The sequence below is a fragment of the Brachycentrus maculatus genome, unplaced genomic scaffold (genome assembly GCF_059751285.1).
Source record: "Brachycentrus maculatus isolate JH-2025_06_01 unplaced genomic scaffold, ASM5975128v1 h1tg000081l, whole genome shotgun sequence".
Classification (NCBI taxonomy): domain Eukaryota; kingdom Metazoa; phylum Arthropoda; class Insecta; order Trichoptera; family Brachycentridae; genus Brachycentrus; species Brachycentrus maculatus.
Window position 1 is genome coordinate 1739849 of NW_028280835.1, and position 18380 is coordinate 1758228.

Genomic DNA, 18380 nt, shown 5'->3' on the forward strand with positions numbered 1-18380 from the left:
ACTACCCATGATTGACAACCATACTACCCACTTTTGGAAATTGTATATATGTATGTAAAAAACGCTATTTCAAATATAATTTGTCGGTAATCGTTTTGGTTGAAATGAGTAAGGGATTTCTCCAATTTTATTTGGCATTTTGCTGTTTATGTGCTTAAAAATCCCTCAAGTTTTAATATATTTTTTATAAAAAAAAAAAGATGTACAATACAACATATCCATAAAAGTCATAACGATATTACGAAAGAGATGAATATGAACTTATTTTCTTATTTTTTTGAGTAGTACCACTTTTGCCATAAACGACTTATATCTTTTATAAAACAATAAAATCTGATGTAAAAACCGTGTAACATGATCTAAAAAAGAATGAATTAATTATACACCACTGGGATGACGTTATTTTTTGTTTTGTTGTTTTGGCAACCCGTATAAGTTTCATAACCTGTATTTACGTAGGAATGCCTCTGTCCTACTTTTTACTAAACGTGAAGCCCTTTACACGTTCAACTGGTGACGCCCAATGAGCCAATATAATATTGATTTGCTACGTGAATAAAATACGTTATTTTTACGTATTATAAAGTTTTGTTTATCATACCCTAGTAATTACACTCAAGAAATATAATACATCGGGATATAATTATTTTGTAAATGCATTTTATTGTAGAACGAGAGTCATATATCAAGTAATTTAGTGATTTGGTGTTGATTTTGTGGAATAAAACATTTTTGAGTTATTAATGTAAACATGACTAGTTTCATATATTTTTGATGAAATCATCTTAAATTCTTTAAACTATTCGTGAAACAGAAATAAACTCATAAAGTAGTCTAAAACAAGTGTTTGATTTTTATATTAAGTCATAGATAACGTTAAAAAGTGTTAAAATTAGTTTTCAATATGTTTTTCTAATACAAATAAAGGTTTTATACCTTTTTGGAAAGCTTATAAAACGAGAATGTTTTTTAAGCAATTTGTACGTTAAATGTGATTGTGATTGTTTTTAATTGTATGAATTTTTTTCACAGGTAACGTATAAAATATTAAGAAAATGAAAAACACTATTAGTCAAAGTAATAAAATTACAACTGTTTTTTTGTTGTTGATATTTTATTACTTATTAAGCTTTGTTATTAGGTTACCTACCAAGAATTTTTTATGGCATTTAACTAACCATTTTTTGTATTCTGTCACTTACGCCCAAAAATTGGTATTTTTCATAAAATCGCTAAATTTCAAATATCTCAAAAACTAATCACATTCGGCCATACATTGCCTTACTTTATTTTTTTTTGCATTTACGTACCCCTACCTCATCCTGCCGGGAACACATCCAGTTACCAATAACCCTGAATATGCTTAAAAAAATGTTATTGTTCTTATTCATATAGTTTGTCTTATTCACCATATTGTAAAATTTTATTTTACGGCGTTATTTGTAATTCCTAAATGCATATTTTTTATAATGTAAATTAATATCTCGTTATGGGTTCTGTTAAGTGAAGCGTTCATAAAAAAGTATTTAATTAAATAAATAATATGAGATGAAGTCAGAATTTAGCTTGACATTAGGTACTGTTGAGTTTATTTACGTACGACTTAAACGCGTTGGTAATAATTATCCATAATCTAGCTTGATCCTACTACGGGATCGATTACATACGGAAGTAAATGTGTGTTCTATTTCTATCCGTCAAAACAAATATTAATAAATTTTCTTTTTGACATCATTCACTTTTTAATAATACTGATTAGCTAGCGGCAAAATTGACATAAATAATACTTTGTATTATTTATGTCAATTTTGTGTACGTACTAGATTTTAGGGCAGATAAATTAAAAAAAATCTTTTTACAATATTTCAGTAACGATTTTAAATTTTTGTGTTATTAGGAAACTATTCAAATCTTCAATCATTAGTTAAGATAAATGTGAGTATTTTTTTTAAATATTTCGTTATGTACCACAGTTAATTCGAATTATTGAAAATATCCTATTGAACAACTTCATTTTCTCGTAATGTCCATTTTTTAATTTTTTTTACACAGCATTATTTAAATTTATGATTGTTTAAGTTGAAAAGGATACATCAACTTACAGAAAAAGTGGTTTGCAAATATGATATAACATTATAAAGGTAATGTGAATGTAAGTACCTCAGGAGATTTGCGGTTGGGCAAATCAGAACCATTGAATCTCGTAGGCTGGAGTAGCAGTTTCGTAAATAAATATTCATTACTTGTGACTGTGATCTACTTTCGACTAATAAATTGAAAATGAAGAGTACACCAAATGGATTTTTAATTCAATAGTTCATCACGTATATTCACGTATCTTTCAAGATCTAGTTATTTCAAAACATTGCGTGATAGATGTATTATACACATGGCGTAAAAATTCATAATCGAATTTTAAAATATTACCAAGGCATTAAATAAAGATAATAGCTTGTTATTCCAATTTGTTCCGATACAAACCGTTAAACCTATTTTTGTGGATGTCGTTAAAAACTAATTAAAAATTTAGGCGTTGAAACTTTGTGCATAATGCTCACTCCTTTCAAGAACGTCATATATCAAAAATCGTAAATTTTCAGTTGTGCATGTTTTTAAAATGCCCAAAAAATGTACTATATCCCAGCAAAAGCGGCATATTTTTAACTTAATATTTATCCGCTACTGGGCAAAAAGTGTTGTTTTTGTATTTTGAAGAATAGGTATTGTTTAAATATTTTTTTAAATATACAAAATATTTTTCAAATGGAGAAAAACTACTGAAAAATCATGTTTTTTTATGTGTGACGTTGTTGCAAGGAGTGAGCGATATGTTACCGATATTTAGCTACCTCCATGACTTATAAGATTTTTTTCAATAAAAAAATAAACATTTCATATTATTTACTGGAAAAATATATCTATAAATTTGACGAAAAATACACAAATTCATATGGAAGCCGATTGTGAAATTCTATACAAGGAAATGTTTAAAGTAAACATTCGTACATCGTTTGCCAGTCAATAAAAAACAAAACATCATATAAAATGTTCTTTCTTCTTTCGTATAAAAACGAAAGATGCTTCATCTCAAGTTGAGACAGCAATATATAACTATTTATAAGTCAATAAATTTTCTTTTGGAATAGTTGCATAATGAAATCGGCTAACGTCACCGATAGTTATAATTAAAACTTGAATTAAATTACCATATTTCTTAATGTTATCAGAAGTCAGCCATCTATTACAATCAATATTTAAATTTAACGTTGCGTTCAGCCTCTGTTCAAACATTCTGTACAATCTCCTTGTATGACAACCCCTACCAATTCTGTATTATTATTTACGTTGGTATCATAATAATACCGTTGGTCAAATAATACCGTTTTGCGTAACTCTTACGTAAATGTATTAATCTGTATGGATCATGAGACTGCTCAGTATAAAATATGTATTTAGTCAACATTATAATGAATACTAGCGTTTCGTGTTCGGCACTGCCTGCAATTAAAAGAAGACATTGTGATAAAAAACTTTTTTTGTTTAAAAAAAAAACTTTTAAAAATTAGGAAGGCCGAGGAAAGGCTGAATTAAGCATTATCGATAAAATTTTGTATTGTTAAAAATGTGTATTGTAATAGTTTGGTTATGTGTATTGAATAAGTGGAGATATAATAGTCAACAAATGAAGCGAATGAGATTGGAAATAGAAGCAGAGGAAGACCAAGCAAAACTTGGTATGATCAGGTATTTCATATCCTTGAAAGTGGTCAGGTCATGAAGAATGATCGGCGGGTATGTATGATGAGATGCATGAATATGGAAGAGGCAAAGATTGCCAAGACATTTTGGTATGGCGATCTATTCTAACTCCCTACCCCTGCGGAGAAGCGGCTTATTAGTTAACGAGTTAGTTAGTAAGTTAAAATATTAATTAATTAAGTATTGTTACAATTTTCATGGTGGAAAGCAGTGAAGAAAATTAATATGTGAATTATGTAAATAAGTCAATAAAAAGGAGTATTTCCCTAATTAACAAAATTTTGAGTGTGTCCAAATATTTCTTTACAAATCTGGTTTTCTCCACTTTGGAGTTATTTTACATTTTTGACATCTCAACATGAAGTAGAATCTAGAAGTCTGGGCATTTATAGGACTTACTTGGTCTTTACTAAATAATAGTTTTTTGAAATCCAATCATTGATAGATGTTGCGAACTCAATCGCAGAACGTCATGAGATGGATCACATTTACATGAATTCCGAAATTTGAGTAGTGTGGTTGTCAATCATAGGTAGAATAGTGAATGTTAAGCGTGTTAAATTATTTCATCATTTGAAAAACTACATGCATCCTTTTGTTTCAGTTGTGCAACATTTCCTTGCCTTTTGCAAAAACATTTCATTTCTTCGAGATGCATTCGATTGAGATCTCAATTAAAATGTAACGAAAAAATTGACCTAATAATATCCACACAGCAATGCTGTTAAGAAGTAAGTCTTTAAAATATTTGATTCATGCTGATAAAGTTATCATCTAAGTAATTATCTAATACACGATTGGGTGATAACGTAATATTTATATAAATTTAGGAGATGGTAAAAATTTTTACAAATAAATAAATCAAACATTTTGACATCTCAACATAGATAAATACGAATATGGAAGTCTGGGTATTTACAGGGCTTTTAACCTGTCATAGACTGGTTAAGTTATTACTTTAACATCCTACCTACATAATTTATTGAAACTCCTTCTTATACATATATCCCAAAATTCTTGACGTTTTATGTTTGAGTTCACTGGAGCCATCTATGATTGTTTTAAAAAAAAGTTTTATTAAACACAGACCCTTTTATTTAGATGTATGCAAGATCCTTACCAGATTTTTTAAGATAACTACGTAGGTTTCAAAACTTTGAATGTTATTTTAAAACCCCTTTCAAAACATTTGCTTTAAAAAGGTATTATTCCAATACGAAATACTTACAAAACTTGCAATATGTACTTCCAAAAAATATTTTTTGAAGTATTGTCGTTTGAGAAGTGTAGGTATATGAAAATAGAGACTAACAACGCCACCTTCGGACTTAAAAGAGATTCTTTATTCGCTGATTGAATATAATTATGACACAAGAACTTGCCTAGTGCTAACACAAAGTAATTGATTAGATTGTTTGTTTTACGAAATATATTATGGTCAAAATATTTCAACGAAATAAAGCAATCAAATAACAATCTATTTTAAGAAAATAATTATTAGTGCCTACTTTGAGATACTTCGTATTAATTAATGAAAACGAATAATAATGTGGTAAAAAACGGTAATATTCATAAACTTTGACTTTTCAAAATAGATGAAAAAGAATATGGAAGTCTGAGTATTAACTTTTAGTCTATAAGATATAATAAAAAAAATATTTCAATTATATTATAATAAAAGTCTTTTTTAACTCATTCGTTCCATTTGTCCTAACCTAACCATCTCAATCAACCATCTCTAACCTTTTTTAATTTGATCGAAAATGCTTATCTCAGCCATTTATTCTTTCGTTATTATAAATACATACATACACACACACACACACACACACACACACACACACACATATATATATATATAAATATATATATATATATATATATATATATATATATATATATATACATATATATATATATATATATATATATATATATATATATATATATATATATATATATATATATATATATATATATATATATATATATACATATATATATATATTTATATATACATTTTTACATATATAAATCGGTATGCACTACTTTTGCACCAGTTTAATGCAGATCACTCGTGATAACTCAGATAAGAGTACATACTTAAATTATGTAAATAAATCCAAACCTCTAGTCAAAAAGTTCAAATGACTCGATTACGTCGTATTTGTTCAAACGGTTGAGATGTTTACATTTCGACTCGCGTCTCTTGCGGTGACTTTCATTGAGAAAAGCGCCTCGTTTGGTGCAGGTCAGTGGTGGAATAATGTTCATTCTCCCCCAGTCGTAGTACTGTCACTTTCAGTGGGGATAAATTCAAGGCGGAACTCTTCGTATGGACGTGCTTATCTGCGGCGAGCAGTCGTATGCCGGTACTCGATATACACAGTCACAGGGATCCAGGTCGCGATAATTACCTCAAATAAAACACTTCACTCAAAATGTTAATTCACGAAAATAAAAAATAAAAATCAAACAAATTTGTGCAATTTTTCCGTGAAAGGATGTTTAAACAAGTGACTTGAGGTGTTCTATTACTCTGTGCAATAAAACAATTTATATATTATTATTTCTTTTGGTGTGATTTTTGAATCAGACATCATGATCACCAGGTGAGAACTTTGTCTTGTGTGTATAATCTTACAGTTAAATGAAACGAAAGTGAAATCATCATTGATCTTCTTCGAAACAACGGAGTTTGACTGTAAACGGGTTTGCCGCTTGTGCCAGCGTTCATGTTATTCAATTCATTTTCAGGCAGTACCATCTCTTCATGAATTGTCTAAAACCCTTGTCTCGTATTTATAAATTATCTTAGTTTTTGAGAGCTTAAAAATAGTTTTTGTAAATTGTAGCTATAGATTTACGCGTAGATTTTTTTATTCTAATGAATATATGGGATATCATATTAATATATGGGATGCATTTATATTATGTATTTTTTAAAGCGTGTTGAATTGATAAATCAAACAAAAAGAAAAGAAAAAATAAATTGGAACGATAAAAAACAACACATAAGTACTTACTTTATATTAATTGATTTTGAAAATATTCAAATAAAAGGATGTATAAATACTAAATATATATTTGTAACTATAAAGATTCATATTATTTATTGATTTATCATTAACTTTGTGGAATAACATGATGGTGGGAGTATAAAAAATAATATTTTTAACTTTAATTTAAACGATAAGTTTAGTACTAAACTCTACTTTTTTTATAACATTATTCGTTAATTTAATAAACTAAATTATTTGAATATAATATTATATTATCTTTTACAAGTATTTTGTACAAGTATTCTGTATAAATTTATTACGAATGAGGCTCTTATAAATAAATATATAAAATTCAATATCTTTTGGTCGCTACATAATTTGATAAAAAAGGTTACATGCATTATCGTACTCGTAAAAGAAATTCAAAACACAATGAGCCAATTGTCCACTCTCACTGTGGCATATGGCAGTTTGACAAGTGAATTCAATCACGTGTTATACGAGACTAGATTTTTGGCATAGTTAAATTAACATACGCCTGCCTGAGCAGTATTAATAACATCGTGTGTATTCAAGGCGCACTTTGGTCGTAAGAAAGGCGCACTACTTCCGTAAGCGATTTGAGTATTGTTTAATGGTCGAACCTTATTATGTGAGAAAGTAACTTTCATTTGAAGACGAAATTAAGAAATTGGTATATTTTAAGCTTATAAATTATAAATGTATTTATCACTGGTTTCATCCGATACGGTAAATTGTGCACTGTTGAGTGTAAATAGGGGTCAATAGTTTAGGAATAATTATTTTTATATTACTGACATCGCTGATATTATATTTTTTATTACTGTACGAAAATGAACAATGTTTAGTGTAATGATTTTTGTTCTTCACATATATCATATTTCAAAGGTATTTTTCTCCATTTAATTTAACTTTGATTACAGCGTATCAAAGATCAACGTTTTATTTTTTTGATACAAAAATAAAATACTTGTATAAGACTACGTTTAAGTTTGTTAATGTTAACACGCCTAGTTTCGATATACTATAGATGTATTCATTCAAAGTTTAATATACGAAGTATTTTCACATGTTGATGAGATCGTTCTCGAAAGTAGTCCTGTTTACATTAATAAACACAAAAGTAGTGTTAAACAAGTGTTTTCATTTTATATTTAAATATTCGTGTTATTCTGCAAAATTAATTCCAAATCTACAGATGTTTATTGTAGTCAGACAAGTAAATATCATTCTTAAGTTTGATTCTATGCTTAAGCATGATTCTCTGTCTTTTCTTGATTTTTAAACTTTGGAGTATGACAATGAAAAATTTAGTAAAATTAAAACGTATTGAAAAGTGCGTGCTGAAAAATGTGTGAAAATTATATACCGTGTTTATAATAAAAAATCTTCTTTCTATCCAATCAATCTAACATCTTTATCATATTATGAATTGTATTTTATGATAAAATCAGCCCCTCAGAAAATTAAAAACATAAATAAATGTTACATGAATATATGTTAAAGCTATCAATAGTGCCTTTACTAGTGTTCAAATAATTTTCACCTTCATCTTACAATGGCCTTTGCAACCTTCGTTTATATTTTACTAAGCAAATCTAACGGATATTATCTATCGTTATCGCAAACGCCTATGCAATTTCATAAATTTATGTTGGGATAATGTAAGGTTCAATATTTAATATAGTACCGCTAAAACTAGTATATTTTTGAAAACATTTTGATAAGCCATAAGTTGTTAAGTTTGTTTAAAATATATCAATTTCTGTAAAAGATAACAAACATTTTTATTTCTACTCGTTTATGTATCGAGTTATTTTATCACTTCCCCGTATTTTTATAAAACGATTTTTTATACTGAAACAAAAGTAATAATATGGTTTTTTAAATAAATGCTTTGTCATCATTATTTTATGGTAATAAAATAGTGCAGATAAATAAAGTTAAATAATAGTTAGCGGCACCAACCAAATGTATACATACATGCTTTGAAATATGTTTTTCTTTAAAACTTCCTACTGCCTTTAATTCATTAATATTGCAAAAGACATCTATTTTTACGCTCGATTGAATTCCGTAGATTTTTTGATGTTTGCTTTCAAAAATTATAAAAACGCGTATGAATTTTTAAATAATATTTTGATAATGTGTAAAAGCTTCTTAAAACATAAATAATGTATTTTTCTAAAGAGGAAGTATTTTCTTGTTGATAATATGTAGTTAACTGAAAGGAAGTTATTAAATGAAAATGTAAGCCTTCGGGAATTCAAAGTCATCATCCATAATGAAACCTGTTTATCGTTTGTAATAAACCTTTCTTTCATTTTGAAAATACGTTCTTGAGAGGTTTTAAGTAATGTTTTATTTAAATGTTTAACATTGAGTTTATTAGCATTGATCCAAAAAATCCTCTAGTTATTTAGTTCAGAATTAAGTGACTCATTAGCCTCTGAACTTTGTGCCATTGGTACGAATTCACGAATACCCCGTAACGAATAAGATATAAAATTTATTACCCAATCGACTTTAATTTCGCGCAAGTATAACGAATGTATGAATAAAATTTTAATAGCTCCCCAACTTACTATAATATATCATATTATATTATTATTCAATCTTGGCGAGAACACGACTTCGCTCGATAAATATTTCATCACACTTTACTAACTACTGAACTATGTTTATTTGTGGTTAACATTGAGACATTCTAGCTATTTTATATTCCGCAGACTTGTGCCAGTCAAAACGTGCTGAAAATTTGTATTAGAAATTGCACAAATCTATAATATTAGAGTTCTGTGAAAATTGCGAAACAAATTTACTTATTTAAATACTTTTTTGCGAGATGGACGTATGTGAAAGGAATTTCACTCAAGCAGAAATATTTTTTAGCTATTAAAATAATTAAAAAATATTACCAGCGTTTTTAGCGTTTATTTAATTTTTTATTTAAAAAAGTAATCGATGCTTCATTATATATATATATATATATATATATATATATATATATATATATATATATATATATATATATATATATATATATATATATATATATATATATATATATATATATATATATATATATATATATATATATATATATATATATATATATATATATATATATATATATATATATATATATATATATATATATATATATATATATATATATATATATATATATATTTATATATATTGTCGGTTTATTGAAGATATACTGTTAAAATGATTTTGAAAAATCAAACAAGCGAGATGTTTGTAATGGTGTTGCGCTTTTCTGTAGAAAATTTGATAGGAAAAAATATGCAATTAAAATAATTAATTTTTCAAATACATATAAATAAAAGCAATAAACACACTAAAAATACGGTTTGTGAGATATATAGAAACATTTTACCGGGATCTTCATTTAAGTATAGAAATTTACATAAAGACGGATAATCGTTTTGAATTACACACTTTATTAGGTACAATAATTGATAAGAATACTTTTTCATAATTTTTTTATTATTAAAAAGACATCTGGATAACGATTAGTACATATATAAAAGTTGTATAAAGTTTGTACGATTGGGGTATGCAATTTCAAATGTTATAGAAAAAAATATTTTTCATATAGCAGTATTATCCTTTATTCTTATCTCTTTCGCTGATGTCATCTGAAATCTGTTATATATTTCACTTATTTCTTAGATCAAGGGCTCTAGGCTGTTAACCGCAACTTCGTATAATTAATGATCTAGTAAAAACCACGATGATCCAACACTATACCCTATGCATCACAAGTATCAAAAGAATAGTACTTTTACAAAAATTTGTTTGATTATTTTCTTATTCCTGAAAGCTTTCTGGGTATGACAATATTTAATCATGAACTTAAATAAATCGATTTTAGGTAGAAAAAATGTTGATTAAAATATAAGTCAGTTTTTTTAAAGAAAATATATTTAATCACAAGTAATCTTCGTTTTTTTGCAATTTTGGCAATTGAAATTGTTGTCTGTAAAAAAATAGCCTTGAGAGAAATTTCAAGGTAACCTTCATATAAAAATACATAAAGCCTTGTGATTACGGCATAAACCACTTCGCTGGTTACTTCGCAAGTCTGTATGGACGAGTATGTGCGTATAAATAAACACAGTAAAATATTCATGTCACCTTATTAATTTGCATGTACTGGGTTTAAAACCTGATCATTACTGTGACACCATAATTTTTTTTAAAGTTAGGAATCATTAATTAAATATGTCAACAGGTTAATTAAAAAATACGGCTTTGTTTACTGTTGCTTTTTGTACTTAATAAAAAAATAAATAATGTAATTTTTCATTGGAAAAGTAGGTACCGTCAGATACACGTGGTAGATTATAGGGAAAGTGCATTCTAGCTTGAAACTACAGTAAAATGTACTTTACCTGTGAACTTTGAAACTAAGATTGCAGGCATTAGATATTAAGAGAGAAATCAATTGAAAATCACATCAATATATGTGTTTTTCATCACACTTTATATACCATATGTGTTTTTAAGTGTATCAACACAAATTGAAATCACTCGTATCAATATTATTATTTATTTATTTATCTAGGAATTAGACCGGTATCTTGTAGATTGAACAATTTCGTACAAGTTTAGATATGCAGCCCAGAGTGCTGTAAGAATTTATGCTATTGAACTATCTTTCACATTGTATCCCTTTTTGATTAATTAAGCACAATACTGATGGATGACTTTGTCATCATTTTTTTAAAAATCGTTTTAATATTGCCTCCATCCAAAGCTGTTCCTTATACATCGTTGAGTGCAGATAGAGGATAAGGAAAAAAATCGTTCTAAGCGCGTGGATTTTTAATATCTTATATTAAATTATTTTTTGAAATTAAGGTCATTTAGTATTAAACTTTCAAATTATGTACTTCTAATGTTTAAAGTAACTATGATTAATGTTATGCAAAGCTAATTTTCTTCGTTTATATTAGAAGATTTTTTTTAATGAGTGTTTTTTTTTAACTTAATATAATAGTTTTTAATGTATAACATTTAAAGAAAATAATAATATTCTCATGTGTGATATTAATGTTTTTTTACAGACGTTCGATATTAGCGCTCTTCGTGGTGGTGTCGTGTGTGAGATCACAGTTCATTCCATTGTCCAGTGCCGGGGATGAAAATGATTGCGCCCTCTACCTGACTGGCCCTGGAAGGTCGAGTGCGTTCGACTACAACCTTAACCTGTTGCGAGGATCATTGTGAGTCATTATTGAATATAATTTTAAATAATCATTTTACTTTAAAATAATATATTTCTAGGATGCGAGAGTGAGCATTTTGAATTGCTAAAACGTGTAAAGTTTTTGAATAAAAACTTTAATATTGATGCTTTAACATTTTGAGTGTGTCCAAATACTTGTTCACAAAATCTGGATTATCTCCAATTACAGGAGTTATTTTCATATTATTTTTTGACATCTCATCAAAGATGAAGAAGAATATGGAAGTCTGGGCATTTACGGGGCTTACGACCAATATAAATAATATGAATATAACTCCTGTAATTGGAGATAATCCAGATTTTGTGAACAAGTATTTGGACACACTCAAAATATTGTAAATAAATTATCTGGTCAAATTATAAGCTTAATAATAAAAATGAAAATGGTATTTTCTGGCGTTTCTCGTGTGTGTGATTATAATCCGGGATTCGGATCTCACATACTAATATAAGAGTTTCTGCTTAGTAAAAAGCTTCTTTACATCTCACCAATAGATGTCTCTAGTGAAGTTTTAGTGATTCATGAACAAGGTTTCTAAATTGGTTCATATATATAGAACTTCCAAGAATTTGAGTAGTGTGGTTGTCAATAATGGGTTGAATTGGTGAATGTTACACGTGTGTAAAGTGATCACTTAAACCAGCCTATGACGGTCGTAAGCCCCGTAAATGCCCAGACTTCCATATTCTTCTTCATCTTTGATGAGATGTCAAAAAATAATATTGATGCTTTAAAGTTGTTTGATGAGGAAAGGAAAGTAGTAAGAATGTAGGTGAAGGAGTTAGTGCCAATGAACGACCAATAATTTGTGAATGTTATTATTATTTCGCTGTGGTAATGGATGAAGAATTCTTAAAAACTTAACATAAAACATATTGTTAAAATAACATACCTAAAAAAATTTACATAAATCCTTTTTGTGAATATTATTTTTTGTGGTTTGATAAACTAAAAAAATCATATATTTATTCATGGTAAATTTCAATCACCCTGAATAAAATCAACGTGCTAACATTAAAACCCGTCATGTTTCTTTTCAAAGTTATTTGTATTATAAATATCAATATTTTTGTAAAAAAACTACGTATATGACATTCGATTCACTACTATGTACTTTTCACGTTTCACGGTTATATACATTTCAAAAAACTAGTTTTAAACATATAATTTCAAACAGTTTTTTCATGAAATTATTTTTACAAATCTCTTTGTACCGATTTTCTCATATGACTTGTATAATTGGAGCATCACGTTATTGACTTTCTGTCTGTCTGTATATTTGTTTACTTTTTGCTACAATATAATTGCAACCTGATTCCCAAATATAATAAATAAATATAGGATTTCTAAGTAAAGAGTTTATTGTAAATTAAATATGTATAAAAATATTTCGTTTTGATGCTGTTTTACTGTATGCACTGAGAAGTCAAAGATCGCACTAGGTTATAAGTAAATATTTTTTATTAAAATTAAACGGTAAATTTGTGTATATTTTATGGTTGTTCAATATGCTTTGGACGTGTGAATAATTCCAAGTACACGCAAGTACCTACCTTAATGCATTCGCAAGAAAGCGATGACCTAAAATAAAGTTCTATTCCAATTGCGGATAATCTGCTCAGATTTGGCAAGATGCAAGTCAGTCAGTCTCCTTTGTGTTATAATCGTATTCCAGTCGTCGCAACTCCCCGTAGGTAGTCGCGAACAAAGCATCAATGGCGGCGCTCCGCCAAATATGGATGTCAAATCTCGCGAAACCCTCGCGCACGTTCTCATTTGGAAATGTTTCATCCCAGACAATTGTTTTCACACAAATCACGCGGTTTCCATACATTAGTGCACCGTTTCGACACAATTGGTCACCGCGGCGTCGTGGTTTTAGAATTTTAGATTAACTGTAACAAGTCTCGGCAAGCCATTGTTACACTTTCGCAAGGAAATGCTTCTATTAAAGCCGAAAACTTTTTTTGATGATACCGTAGTTGAGTAATACCAAATTATACTTTTGAGTCAATTCAGTCGATTGTATGTGATTAAGATGTTAATATCCACGTATGCATTAAAATAAATTTTGTGTAATAAAAGAGACAGTATTTATTGATAACATAATTTTTAAATCATTAGATTTTGTATATTTCGTCCACCTCCGTAGTGTAATAGTCGGAATTCTCGGCTACCGTACTAGAGGTCCCGGGTTTGATTCCCAGGGGGGGGGTTCAAATAAATATAAATGATTTTTCCACTCTCATATTTATTCAATAGTACCTACCCTGGACTGGGCCTTGAAGCGTAGGAGTGATCACCTTGCCTTCATGTGTTGACGATCAAGAAAATACTGTGTTTATATGATACAGTATCCTATGCACCAATGGGTGCGGATGAGGGTTTGAAGATGAGATGATTTTATATATAATACAAGAACATGATTTTTTAAAATTACTTTTAAACACAAACAGGCTATTCGTTAATTATAAAATATTTATAAAGAAAATAAATCGAGGCAATCGGTACTATCCTTACAAAAATATGCAAAGTAAGGGATTTTATAAATAAATAAACAATTTATACTTACGGGGTGAGAACGTTGTAGTGGTTAAAGCTTTCCAAAACTTACATATTGGACGGGGCGGGAACGTTGACGGGCTGGTTCAAGCTTTCTAAACCAAGTGTTTGCGCAACGATTTAATATGTTATCAACTCATAAAATGCTTAATTTTGATAAGCAAATTTTGTAAATAAAAATGAAAAATGATATTTCAGGTTTACACGGGTTAAATCCGAATGCCGGATTTCCTGAGTAAAAATAATATATTAAAGGTACTCATACATTTATATGTATATTTTTAAACTAGAATAATATTATTATTTTAATATTTCTTTATAAATGACCGTGAAAGAGTAAAATTATACTTTAACTTAAAATTATTGTACATTTTATATCACTCTTAAATTAAACATTATTAATAATAGTGCCTTGTGAAATCAGGAAGAATATTTAGTATTTCTTTGTTGACCCAAGGCTGCGGACATCATAGGAATGCGAATTTATCAAAAGTGGTGCATTTTATACTTTTGATATAAATCCATATCTCCAAATTACATGGAAGTGTGTTGGCTCCAAATTTATTTTCACCTCGCTAGCGCCCGTGCAAAAAAAAACATAGCAAGGTTGACGATTTCTATCTTCGGTATAATGCAATAATGAAGTACTGTAATAACCATAACTATGAAACTATGCGCACGATTTCATCGTAATATTAACATCTACTCTATTTTATTAACTTAAAAATGTTATTTACCTATCGATCTATTTTTCAAAAATCGTGGCTGTTAACTAAATATTATATAAAAAATTCTTTCAAGACTCAGTTTCAACGAATTCAATGGGAAAAAGTACTGTAATTCAATTCGATTTTTTATTGTTGAGCTTTGATTCTCTTTAATAGATAGACAAATATTTGTATTCACGAGCTCTGGTAACATTTGACCGAGTAACGAAAGCTACCGTGCTGGATGTCCAAGGTTCGATTCCCATGGGGGTTAAAATAAATATGATTAATCTTACATTCTAATAATTATTTAATATTACCCTGGACTGGTCCCTGAAACGCAGGAGTGATCACCTTACCTTCATATAAATATTGATCAAGATAACGCTGTATTAATACGATTTAGTGCCCTATGCACCATTGGGTGCGAAAGGGTTAAAAGAAGTAACGAAAACTCCATAAAAAATTTTTTAGAGAATTTTATATAATGTCGGTTCTCACATTATTACTTTTTCTAAAATATCAGGGATACATAAGTGAAGACCACTTTCTTATTCTGACAAAACAACACCATAGATCACGCCCTAATAATCAATAAAACTTTATTTTTGAAACAGACATAACTATTACGAGAGTACACTAGATTAATAAAACTGTCTTAAATCGTGTTATCTTGTTAACCTGACAGCTTATGGGGTTAAACAATCCATCACTTGGGATATTTGAATAAACTCTTATCGTACTCATTTCACTTCGACGAACGAATAAGGACCGTTCTCTTAAGAGATTATATGTCTAGATTAAAATATACAACTTAATACGTACCATTTATTTAAGTGATATATTTAATTTTTAATTTAAGTTTTATTTGGTGAAAATCAATTTCGACACGGTTTCAAAGCATTCATTATCATTTTAAAACACCGTAAACAAAGTCTAAATTTTAATGTTTTGTCTTTGGGACGTTGAAGGATGAAGAGGGGTTAATTTATTATTTTTATTTGATTAATTATTAAATATTTATTGAAAAAATTTGGATATTACCAAAAATTGACTGCCAAATAAATTAATCGAATCATATATTTCAATTAAATTTTCCTATAAATACTTTTTAAAAAACACAAAAAAAGAGAAGAGAAAAACAAGAAAAATCGTCTGTACAGCAAAATAAAAGCAACATAATTCTCCCATTTTTCTTAACTAAATTACGATTTTAATAGGAGAATTATGTATGTATATCCATGTGAATTTATTGTCATTTTTGTTGACTGCGGAAAAGAGTCATTGCCATTGTTGTATTTGAATGTAACGGGTATTGCATAGGTGTATAGTTGTAAAAAAATAACCATTATATTATTTTTACAAAAAAAGTATTCATTAATATTAATCTATGATTAAAATTTTCTGAATTCACTTATGAATTTATTCTCTTCTATGTAATAAATGTAATGCTTTGTGATTTGGCATTAACTTTGTTATAAAAATAAAATACTTCTTAAAAAACACTTTTGAACTTATTAATGTAAACACTAGTTTCGATGACTGCTGATGTTCTCATAAACATATGAGAATATAAACTTTTGTATATTCACCTATTGATGAGCACATCTCACATTAATAATCTTTAAAGTCGTTTTATACAAGTATTTTATTTTTATATTTAAAAAATAAATCTTCTTAACAATAAAGAAAACTTATTGATGTGTTAATACGAAAAAAATATATGATAAGTTTAATATTTATTTTCGCTACCAGTGAATTGTATCAATATTAATTTATAATTAGTTTTGTCGATAAGAGTTGAAAGAATCTGACTATAGCGGCTTCTTTCATCTTCTTTTACTAATCAACTTTCATTGAAAGCATCAACGTCACAAGACAAGTGGTTGAAAGAATTTCAATTTTGCACCTAGAACATGTTATTAAAATTTTTACTCCTTATAAGATGTCAGAAGTAACGAGATAATTAACTGTCCTTAAAATTCAAACGGGGGTTATTAAGATGTTAAATGTCGCATTCAATATCAACGAAAGGGTTCAAGTTATATCGTCTTGTCAACATTATTACATACTATCTACAAACACTTTTCGACTCTTGGTAATTTTACAATATTCAAGAATGCAAGTACACAACATGTTTTAAAGTATTCGGTTTGAAATTTAGATTACTCGGTATGTATAAATGTGTTAAGAAATGTGTTATTGTTTATATTACGCCGGAAATGAAATAAAGTATTCACAATTACAGTAAAAAAATAATTACATACGTAAACAAAAAACAGTTAACTGATGCATTCCAATGCTATTTTTAAATAATCGGTGCTTTTGAATTAAAATGTTACAAACGTATTATTTTTTGACTATACAGATTGATTCAATTATAGGCTCTACCTTTGGGTGTATGATACATAGTAAAAAAATATTATACATACTGATTGAATTGTTGAAAAAAATCAATGAAGTTTGAACGGTTTCTCTGAGATATGTATGTTTACTGTACTTACCAAATATTTTTGAGGTTCCATAAAATTGTATTAATTTTTTTTCCTGATAATTCCAACAATATAAACATAAGATAAGTGAATACATCATATCATAGATTACATTGAGATATTAATTAAAGAAATTAACCATATATTTTTTACTGTTATAAGTTATTCAGTTATAACGAATGGACTATTTTGGATCAATTATTGACCAAGAATAGTATGCCTTAAATCCCATAGATTTTTTTGTCTAGTTGTATTGAAATATGTACGAGAAAAAAAATATAAAAATTCGTAAATAAATTATATGATCGATTTTTTGCAACACACCGTATACAAGAGGAGATGATACATTAATATTTCCACTTGTACTTCCGCTCTCTAAATATGTACACATGATTTCTTCGTTCTGTTGCGGAATTTTCCGCATTTTCAATCACGAGACTAATCTCCGGAGCATAGTTTATGACCCGGTTACAACTTTTACTTTCAGCTGCCTGCTGTTCACAGCATTCTAGCAAGAACAACAAAACAAATCATTATTATGTCATTTTATATATGAAC

General features: G+C 28.1%; 1 protein-coding gene across 1 annotated transcript in view; it reads left to right on the forward strand.

Annotated features, from left to right (window-relative positions):
* The first annotated feature begins 6119 nt into the window (after positions 1–6119).
* LOC148310974 (peroxidase-like) overlaps positions 6120–18380 on the forward strand; it is a 77360-nt gene continuing 65099 nt past the window's right edge. The window contains exons 1-2 of the mRNA XM_088257379.1: positions 6120–6371; positions 11879–12037. Of these exons, the coding sequence (XP_088113505.1) occupies positions 6361–6371; positions 11879–12037 (170 nt within the window). The 5' untranslated portion in view covers positions 6120–6360. The remainder of the gene's footprint in view (positions 6372–11878; positions 12038–18380) is intronic.